At 32.7% G+C, this 10,245-nt stretch overlaps 1 protein-coding gene across 1 annotated transcript; it reads right to left on the bottom strand.

Moving 5' to 3' along the window:
• Nucleotides 1-6,720: 6,720 nt before the first annotated feature.
• Nucleotides 6,721-8,626, bottom strand: ND-24 (NADH dehydrogenase ubiquinone). Its single transcript, XM_014361158.3, has 4 exons — nt 8,233-8,626; nt 7,668-7,730; nt 7,105-7,563; nt 6,721-7,023 (listed from the first exon to the last, which is right to left on the bottom strand). The coding sequence occupies exons 1-4, from the start codon at nt 8,266-8,268 to the stop codon at nt 6,850-6,852; spliced, it is 732 nt and encodes a 243-aa protein (XP_014216644.2). The 5' UTR covers nt 8,269-8,626; the 3' UTR covers nt 6,721-6,849.
• Between the last annotated feature and the right edge of the window lie 1,619 nt (nt 8,627-10,245).

Here is a 10,245-nt window from a genome sequence, read left to right on the forward strand (position 1 = left end):
TCAATCTAGAATCTTGTTTACATCATGTTATTCATAATTGTTTAACTAAATGACTCTCAACGAATCTAACCTACAAAACTTTTAACTGGATTTCAGCAGAGAATATAGAATATACTCTTCTTGCATAGAAGGCCAGATCGGCCGTTTTCGCGTCCGCAGTATTTTCTCTTTATATTTTAGTTATGCCCCCCATAAGGCAGGTGGCGTTAGTGTCGGGGGGTAACCGGATATATACCCATAGATGCCGATAACTATTACCTTTCGAGCAGCACGATAAAATGCCTATTTATCAATATCGTATAATATTACTGATTTTCGATGCAAAACTACTGGAAACACGTTTAAACTATAATAAATTAATAAAATATCGATACCGAAACCATAACAAAAAGTTTAACATTCATTTTTCTCAACATGCATATCAAAAGCTTATGCAGGGGTCCCTAAGTAAATTTCACAATATCTCCTAGCTAATCCGTATAGTCGATGGCTCTGCGGTAAAACTTTTGCTTTCGAACCTAAAGTTCTTGGGTTCAATGCACTTCTTTCAGCTTTTTTTTTATCAACTACTTTATTTTTTATTAAAAAGCATAAAAAAATTTTTTAAATTATTTTTGTGTCTAATATTTCTTAAATAATCTTATTCTTGTTTTTGTTAAGAAATTTTAGAATAGCTGTTACCGCATTTCTTAAAATTTCTATAATTACTAAGCTTTTACGTTAATATAATGAACATAAATCTGTACAAAAAAATTTTAAGCCCACTTTATATTACAGATTATTTAGTAAAAAAATCTTTAATTTATGTCCCACCTTACAAAATTGAGTACGTTCTTACGTTAGTACTTACGTAAGTTAGCACTTAAGTTCTTACATTAGTACTAACGTGAGAACTAACGAAAGTACACACGAAAGTACTTACGTAAGTACTAACGTGGGTACTCACGTGTGATAATTTAGTTAATCCAAACTTAACGTAAGAACTTACGTTAGTACTAACGTTAGGACTCACGTAATTACTCCCATCAGTTCAGAATCCTGGGTAGATAATTTATGGGTTTCATACTACTACTAGTGTCAGTATATATTATATTTGTAAATATATGTATATATACAGTTACACTGATAATAAAATATTGCTGCTATCGTTATTATAATACGTTAATACTGACGTCATTACGAGTTTATACAATCATGCAGTTAAAAAATCTAGGCGGAAAATAAATATATTATTTTAAATACAAGTTTTTATATCAGATATGTTGGTTGGACTGACATATAGTTAATGTAGAGCAACATCAATTGAGTATCTATTTTTTCGCGCTTTACAAGCGTACGGAACTTGCTGCTGACAATGGCTATTACTTTAACACCTTTTTGTACAAAAATTTGCGACAATAATGCTGATTGCGTGCAGCCGCTTAAAGTAATGATTCGTTGCATGGGAATATAGCTCGCTATCTAAACTATTTTCTTTGAGAGCACATTATTAATTTTTTTAATAATTATAACTTAATGATCGTCAATACTGTAGTAAGTCTGAAACACTTTTTACGCCCAGTAATAACGGGCCGTTGAAAAATAAGAAAAATATAAAAAACAAGTTATATTACAACTGTACGTAATCACGCTTTTAGAAAACTCTATAATTACTTTTTATGAAAAAGTAGGTCATTAATTATGTAAACCTTGCTTTTTCCTTTCAAATATGTGGTACTACCTCGTACAAAATGTGAAGATAATCAAATAGTTACTACAGTAACTATTCTATTAGTATTACATGGCCATTTAGTTTTTTAGGTTCAACCGCAGAAAAAATTTGTATATTACGTAATTCTTATCCAGTAATTAATTCAGTTATTAAAGTTTATTTCGCATGTAAGCAGAACCTCATATTATAACTTAAGATGACAATATTAAAAATAAATATTATTTGGAAAAAATGTTTCCGAATAATAATTTGTTAGTGAAATAAGTATACTGAGTTTGTGTCCATGTATAGGTTTTTTTCTTCAATTTTGCTATGAATATTAATATTTTTTATTAACTCCGGCATTATTCCAATAGTTTATTTATATTTTGTATTAGTATTGGTATTGCTATTTATATTTTATTTCTAGGACTCTTTTCAGCTTTCGTTTTAGCAGAAACCTTTTTGCTTTCGGCTTTTTTGCCCTATCTGTTAAATGGTTCCCGTACAACATGATAAAACCTGATATAAATTTATTTTAGTATACCGGACATAAAATTGTGAGGTATAATATTTTATCAGTAAATTTTTTGTCTTTCCAAAGTATCAGTGTATATGATGTAAAAATTTTATTATGATTCGGAACAAAATATACCTATATGTGGATAACAAGTACATATGGTAATTTACAAAATAGCTGTACATATTATTTTATATAGGTTATTTTCTGATGGTTGCGTATAGAGAACCTTGATGTTTATTTACAATTTTTCGACTCGTATTACCCGTCCAGAATTAAATATCCCTATTTAATAACGCAAACTTTATGACACAGGTTTTTCTTGATACACTTCTGATAAGTTTGTATCAGAAAATTCTTTATACATTTGTATCATGTCTTACAAGCAAATAACTATCCATAAACTATATAGGATCATATACATTTAACTTCGTGTGTATTATTTTTTCTTAGTATTTTGATGTATTCTCGGTATATAAGGTCTTATAAAATACGTCAGGTGCAAATACACACATATATTCTTATAATTTTAGTCTTTAAATGGTGTTATATGATGTTATTATATGATTCTCGTCTAATTTCTACTGGTTTGGTATTCAATGCGGACATGACTGACAATGTCAACATGAAACTTCTTATTTTAGGGCCCACGGAGCTGAGCTTGCCAAAATATTGTGTAAATATTAAACGAACAACTACAATTGTGATATACACGTTCTGACATGTGCTTCAATGTAACAGATTCACAAGATATCGATGGATTCCCGCGTGACGTAGGTACATTTATATCAGTTAAACGATTTATATCGGTTTTTCTTCATTCGAATCCAATGTTGCCATAGCTCAGCGGTAACACGTCAGATTCATATACCTGTGGACTCCAGTTCGATTCAAACTCATGGAAAAATTTTTCAAATTTAATTTTCAGGGTGGTAATTATTATAAAGTTATGTAAGTACGTGATGAATAATAATAATTGTCAGACTAAAATTTATAAACTATATCACATTAAATAAATACTTAGCAATTGAGATATGATCTATATTGAGGCTCTTAAGTACGTAAAAACACATAAGATATATGTAAAGATAGTCTAGTCAAAGGCAAGCCGCGAAAAAAGGCACGTTTAATACGTTTTTTATTTTTACAAATGATTATTTTGAATTTCAATAAAGTATTTTTATTTGACTGAAAATATTTTTACGTACGACAGCATATAGCTATGCGTGCGTGCGCCTCTGCTGGCTTGGGCCTGAAAGGTAGGGAAATAGAGAAGAGAGGTGATAGGAAAGGTTGAGAGAAGGGATGGGGAGATCAGCTAGAGACGCGAGAGGGTAAGGACGAAGTCCACGAGACGATAATACACGCACAACTTCCCTCAATGATAAGTAATTCTAATAAAGCATAAGTAACAACAAGTCACGCTTTTATTTATTCCCGCACCGAGAATCCCACGTAGCAGCTGGTGTCAGAAGTGGGATACAGATAAAATTTTTTACGGTTTGTGGCGTGCGTGGAAAATTTTTTTCTCTAATAACAAATTCTAGGTACAAAAGACGTGGGGCACTCACCCGCTATACGCAACAGCCGATTGCTTACTTTTATTAATTGCGGATAAGACAAAGTTTCAGTTAAACCTATTTGTACGTCCTCTTAGAAACTATGAACTTACTTATAAAGCACGGACATGTGGCATCTAATAACAAATAAATACAGTTTTTACTAAACTATTAAGTGACTTAGCTATACATGGGCAACTCCACTGACAGTGGGCCACCTTGTGTGCGTGGGGCTTTTTTTACTCCAGTACGCTGTATTCAACTCGTTCGTAATGGCTGGAAGGTAGCTAAAAAAAAAATTAAAATATACGAATCGACAGATTTATCCTATAAAAAAAACTCTTATGGAATTTGCGAAAATAGAAAATGTGGTTTTTTCGTATTGTATAAAATAATATCTTGTTGAGAATTTAATTAAAATTACAAATTAGCGAATTGGTATCAATCTTATTGAAATACTAAATCTTGAATGCATGAATCGGGAGAAAAAAATTGTTTTATTGTTCAAAATGAAACTGTATAACGTATGGAGAGATTTAAAACAATATAATTGTTTGAATTTTCCCTAAATAAAACTAATGTATGTATAAGAGCTTTTTTTTCACCTGAATAATACGACAATCTGCTTAAAAAAATCAAGAAATCGTCAAGAGGTATGACAACCTTAAAAAGCTATGACGATTGTTTTTCCCAAGCCATCGTAACAATATGAAAAAGTAATTCTTCTGAGTCCTGAATCATCGACATCGGTCGAAAAGTCTGAGATCACACACATGCAAGCATACGAATACGCACATGAAGATTTATGTGATCTACCAAGTATTTACTTAGTTATCAATGTTACAATCATTCAAATTATTACCTTTAAAATTATGAATTAGCCTTGCCAGCTATAACTATTAACGAAATAAATTGTTTAATAGTCAGTTGTTGCGTAGGATTCTGTGTGCGTGACACAGTATTAAAAATATAATTTATTTAACGTGCCCGAAAAAAAAGTGTTGACAATATTCATAAATTAAAATGAAAGTTGCAATAAGAAATTGAAATAGAATACTGAATTATATTTAAAAAAAAAATCCAATGACAATCAGAATTGAACCCCTAATCGCCAAAATATGTCGTCGAAGGCATAAGCCCTACCCATCTCAGCTATTCAAATTTCGGACCTCATATAACCTAAAGTCACATATGTTCATTGATACCCTCCGGAGCTTGGCCTACAGTTCATAGCAATTATAAGTAAAAATAATAAATAATTTATATTTAAGGTGCTTATAGCCATACTATCAACCTCAAAAAATATTTCAAGCTAAATATTTTTTTCAACGTACTTTGATACGCAGTACTAAACAAAAATTCAAAGTATAAGAAGAACTAAAAAATAAATGCCTTGAAAGTCTGAGCTTCCAATTGCGTAAACATTTATTTGTATGATTTAATTTTCGAAAAATAATATGGCTAGCCTCTCGTAAGCTTTCATATGTTATAGAGAATTGTAAAATGAAAGAATAGGTTTTTTATTTTATAAATATTAGATGTACAATCTTTTTTTTCTCTATTTCCCCTTAATTTCTAAGGCTTTATTTAAGAAGCTTGTTACTAGTAAGTACAGTGAGAAAGACTCGTCGCTTTCTTTCGCTGTATGATATCCACGGGTACATAGTTATATAGCTGTACAGTCGGCATTTCCATGCACCACTCCTCTCTCCGTATAGGCACATATTCAGTATACTACTTCCACACGTCTCCAAAGTACTTATGTGCCTACATGCCCATTTCCGCTCGAATCCGTAGGCACACTGGCACACACTCGGTATATCCCCTCCACGCTTCTCAAATAAAAAAAATGTGCACCTGGTTCGACCGCTAGGACGCGACGGGGCGCTCGAAACAGTGGCCAAAAGTGAACTTACGCAGTAGCATTGCAGTCAGCAATCTTTCTATTAATCTCTGACCTAGGACCCAAATACGGGTTTTTTCATTTTTTCTATAGCATGGGACATTTAAGTTATAATTACAAACAACTGTGTCATTTTCGGGACTAAAATCTAATAAATTTTCGACGAAAAATGTTCTCAGAAATGCACGCAACAGAATTTGAGCGATTTAATTTGAACATTTTTTATCCTACGGAGGTTACGGATGTTGCAGAAATTTCTTCTGATTTTTCCATCTCAATAAGCCTGCAGTGCTACAGGCTTATAAGTTCATAAGAAATTAAGTTTTCCCAAACCCGTAACTCTAAAGGATCTTGTTTATCTTTTCGAAGCGTTTGGTTATCGTGGTGGGTTAAAATACAGCTGCTATGTACAAGTGCAATGGCAAAGTTTAATTTTCATTTAGAGCGTCACAATATGAATTTTACAACGAATTCACAAGAGCCCGTAACGTTTTGTATCTTCGTTTCATATTAGATTTTTTTTTTTTTTAATAAAATCGCATTTTTCAAAGGAGTCGTGAAAATTTTTTTTGCACAGATCCAGCAGGGCTTCAAAAATTTTATCTTGTTTGATCATGGACAATACAAAAAAAATATATGAACAAGTGGATAGTATATTACGCACCTAGGGAGAGAGGTTAAGAATGTCGCAGATATCACGCAAATAAACGTGAAATCTAGGACATTCCTCAACTTCTGAACGTGGTGCGTATACGATTTCACGTGCCCTGGTGTTCGGCAAGTCAATATTCGACATGTTAACAGTACGACTAGCGTCAAAATTCAATGGGAGTTCTTATAAAGTGGCAAAAGTTGAAACCCTACAGAAGTGCACTTGACTAAGCCATAGGAGTTCAAGAGACAGCTAATGACGATTAACATCCCGGGAATGTTCACTTTCCGAGCACCAGGCACGTAAATTCCATTTTAAGTGTTTGTCTTTCTAAATATGTTGGTTTTCTAATAACGTGTATATATATATATATATATATATATATATATATATATATATCAGCTACATCAAAATTTATTATCGTGTACATGTTTAAAACCATACAGTATCTCATTTCCAACTTGCGTGGTATTCTATATTTTTATTGAGTATTACGATTTGCACGATCTAAATAGTATCTCACATTTATAAATCTTGACGTACTCCAAAACCAGGTTCTGGAAGTTGAGATGTCAAAGATGAAAGTCCAGATTTCGGTTCGGCTGCATACCTTTCACAAATTTGTGGCCCAGGTGGTGGTCGCTCTCCTTTTTTTAAAGCATTAATGATAGCTGATGTGGTTTCAGGTGTTAAGTCCTCCTAAAAAAATCAATACATAATAATAACAAGGTCCGAGCCAGTTACTTCATTAATTACAAAATAATTATTTTTGATACATACATAATAATCATCATTCACTTGAATCATTGGTGCATTAGCACAAGCTCCTAAGCATTCTACTTCAGAAACTGAAAATATGTGGTCAGGTGAGTTTTCACCAACCTTAGTATTGGTAAGCTCGCAAATAGTTTTTAATATGCTATCTGAATCTCTCAACCAGCAAGGAGTGCAAGTGCAGATTTGAATATGGTATTTTCCCATTGGTCTACGATTAAACATGGTATAAAAGGTAGCCACTTCATAAACTCTCATATTAGATAATTTCAAAATATTTGCAACTTCATGCATTGCTGAGATAGGTAACCATCCATGTTGGCGCTGAGCAAGATCTAACAAAGGAATCATAGCACCTCTTTTATGACCTTCAGGGTAAATTTGCAGTATTGCTTTTATTCGCTTCTTATTTTCTTCAGTAAATTCAAACGGAATGTTAGGGTTATCTTGGTCTGTGTCTCTATGCTAAATATCAATACTTTATTATAGTTTTGAACAAACTACGTTTAGCATCACATTGTGTCAAACTAATGAATTGAGTTACACTTTACATACTTATAATCACTTACCACAAACAACGTATCGGAAAGGTGGGAAGCTGATGTTTGAAGGCATCTTTGGTTTCGCTTTACCTTTAATTAAATAAAGATTTCACATCAGTTTATTAATTATTAAGACAATTAAGATAGTGACCAAGGTCTTAAGGATTAACAATTTTCAATGTATAAACCTTGTATCACTATTGATGTATTCATTTAATAAGTTACAAGTAACAGAGTAAAAACCAAATTTGCTTTTTCAATACAATATTAGTAGTACATTAATGAATACTGTAATGGTTTTGCAAATCTAACTCGCTTTGAAATGTGAATTATTAAGGGTATTGTATTGTAATATTGTAACACTGATCTTGTATAGATTATAATCAAAAACAAATCAGGGATACAGGACCTATACCCTGTCAATTGACATATGTCAACTAAAACGTATAATTACACCGATGTAAAAATAAAAATTCTAATTAAAATAGAATTTTTGATGAATATTAAATAAATGATCATACAGATTACGTAAGATCAATAAAACCTAGCTAGTAATAGTACACTTGAAAAGGTAATCATTCGATAAAATTACCGTTATTTTCAAAGATGTTCGAAGCAACGTCAACATGTCACTAACTTTGAAATAAATTGAAAAATTTTTGATTCCGCAAATTATGCTGTATTCAAGCTCAGTCAGCTACTGTCAATAATGAGAAATGTTCATATATTTTTTTTTTAGGTGATAGCTATTCCAGCAATGCTGCTGGGTTCCGCCAGTTCCGAATTCCGAATCTTCCAGGATCCTTATATTATGCTTAATACCACTCTTGACAGAGGGCTCTCGTGCTAGTTTCACTTCGAGGGAGTGAACTGAATTGTTAAGCGCAACATTAGTATTCTAGGCGCACGAATGTTTCAATGATTTACTTATATACAAACCAATGTATTGTATGTATAAATATATGTAAATATCATTAAATGTATCCAGTAGTGTACTGGCTTATGTATACTCAATACGACGCCAATAAATAGATTGAAGAAAAACCGAAGAAAGAGTTAACTTGAACTAGATCAAGACCGAACAGCGTTCTTGGGTTAGACCGTGGTGGGTAAGGCGGATTTAATTTCAATATCGGAACTTTTTTCCTAGATCGTACAGCTATATATACGATCTACGAAGAATGTTCCCTGGAATTCGTGGGAGAAATTATTTGGATAGGATTTTTTTGCATGATCTTACGCAAAATGATCACCTAAAAACGAATTTGCATGTTGCCAGGCTTCAAAGTTGTAGGAAAAATGTTTAAACAAAATTTTTTAAACAAATTAAAAATATTGTTTATTTTGCCCTAAAAAAAGTTTTTTTAGCTTTTTTAGATAATTGTAAACAAAAAGATGTCTTGCAAATTTTCTCTAAAATCAATACTTTTCGAGATATTAATTGTACAAAGTTCAAAAAACCGTGAAAATCGCCACTTTCAAGTATGCAAAACAACAATAAAAATTAAAAATTTTGATGTTGCCAAAGTTCTCAAATATTCTTCAAACATCCCTTGAATAAAATCCTAAGGCGTTTCCGGATGTTATTTTATTGCAAACCCTTCATTTTTAATTTACAATCAAGCGTGTGCATCGTTACGGTCGGCCGCTGCTGGCCGCGGCTCTCATGCTCTGTCTCTTTCCCACTCACGAGGAGTACACGGAATTTACTGACGCTCATATTTGATTTTAATCGTAAGTATATTATTCTCTTTTTTTTTTCAGTTCATTTCAGGGCAAAATAAACAATATTTTTAATTTGTTTGAAAAATTTTGTTTAAACATTTTTCCTACAACTTTGAAGCCTGGCAACATGCGAATTCGTTTTAAGGTAATCATTTTGCGTGAGATCATGCAAAAAAATCCTATCCAAATAATTTCTCCCACGAATTCCAGATTACGACCCGGACAGCGATAAAGCGAGATTGCCTAAGGGCTCGGGCAAAATATAGAACGTAACGAGTACCACGCAACCGTTTGAGCCCATTAGAGTAAGAGAGAGGTGCGCGCATAATGTAAGAATATAAGGTGTGGCATTCTGAGGTCTCATTTTCGTGCCGTTCTTAGCGTTGGCTTAGGCAGATTCAATATCAGAGCTTTTTCCCTAAATCGTATACATAGCTATAAGATCTAGAGATAATGTTCCATTGAGCAGACAGCACAGAAGTAGAGATGCATTGCAAAAGACGGGCGGAAATTTAAAATTGTAATATTATAACACAAGCTCCTATCACCCGATGGCCCGGGGTGCTTGCTGCCAACTCTACTAAATAATAAAATATTAATGATTAACACTAACGCCTATCACCTAGTAAACCAAAGTGCTTACTGGCCATTCTATTAAATAATAGAATATTATTTATTAACACAAACACCTATCACCTAGTGACCCAGGGCGCTTACTGGCCTCTCGAATAAATTACAAAATAATGATTATTAACACAAACACCTACCACCTAGTGACTTAAGGCTCTTACAGGCCTCTCTATTAAAAGATAGAGTATTATTAATTATGACAAGTGCCTATCACCAAATAACCTAGAGCGCTAACTAGCATCTTTATTAA

The sequence above is a fragment of the Copidosoma floridanum genome, unplaced genomic scaffold (assembly GCF_036245765.1).
Source record: "Copidosoma floridanum isolate Cflo_tuat_1 unplaced genomic scaffold, Cflo_Japanese_pri ptg000013l, whole genome shotgun sequence".
Lineage (NCBI taxonomy): Eukaryota > Metazoa > Arthropoda > Insecta > Hymenoptera > Encyrtidae > Copidosoma > Copidosoma floridanum.

Excerpts from the sequence above, each read along its gene's own strand:
- ND-24 (XM_014361158.3), bottom strand. The coding sequence starts at position 8,268 with ATGTTGACGTTGCTTCGAACATCTTTGAAAATAACG. Across the intron at positions 7,564-7,667 it reads TTTCCGATACGTTGTTTGTG|CATAGAGACACAGACCAAGA; the intron begins GTAAGTGATTAT and ends ATTGATATTTAG. Across the intron at positions 7,024-7,104 it reads AAGTGAATGATGATTATTAT|GAGGACTTAACACCTGAAAC; the intron begins GTATGTATCAAA and ends TGATTTTTTTAG.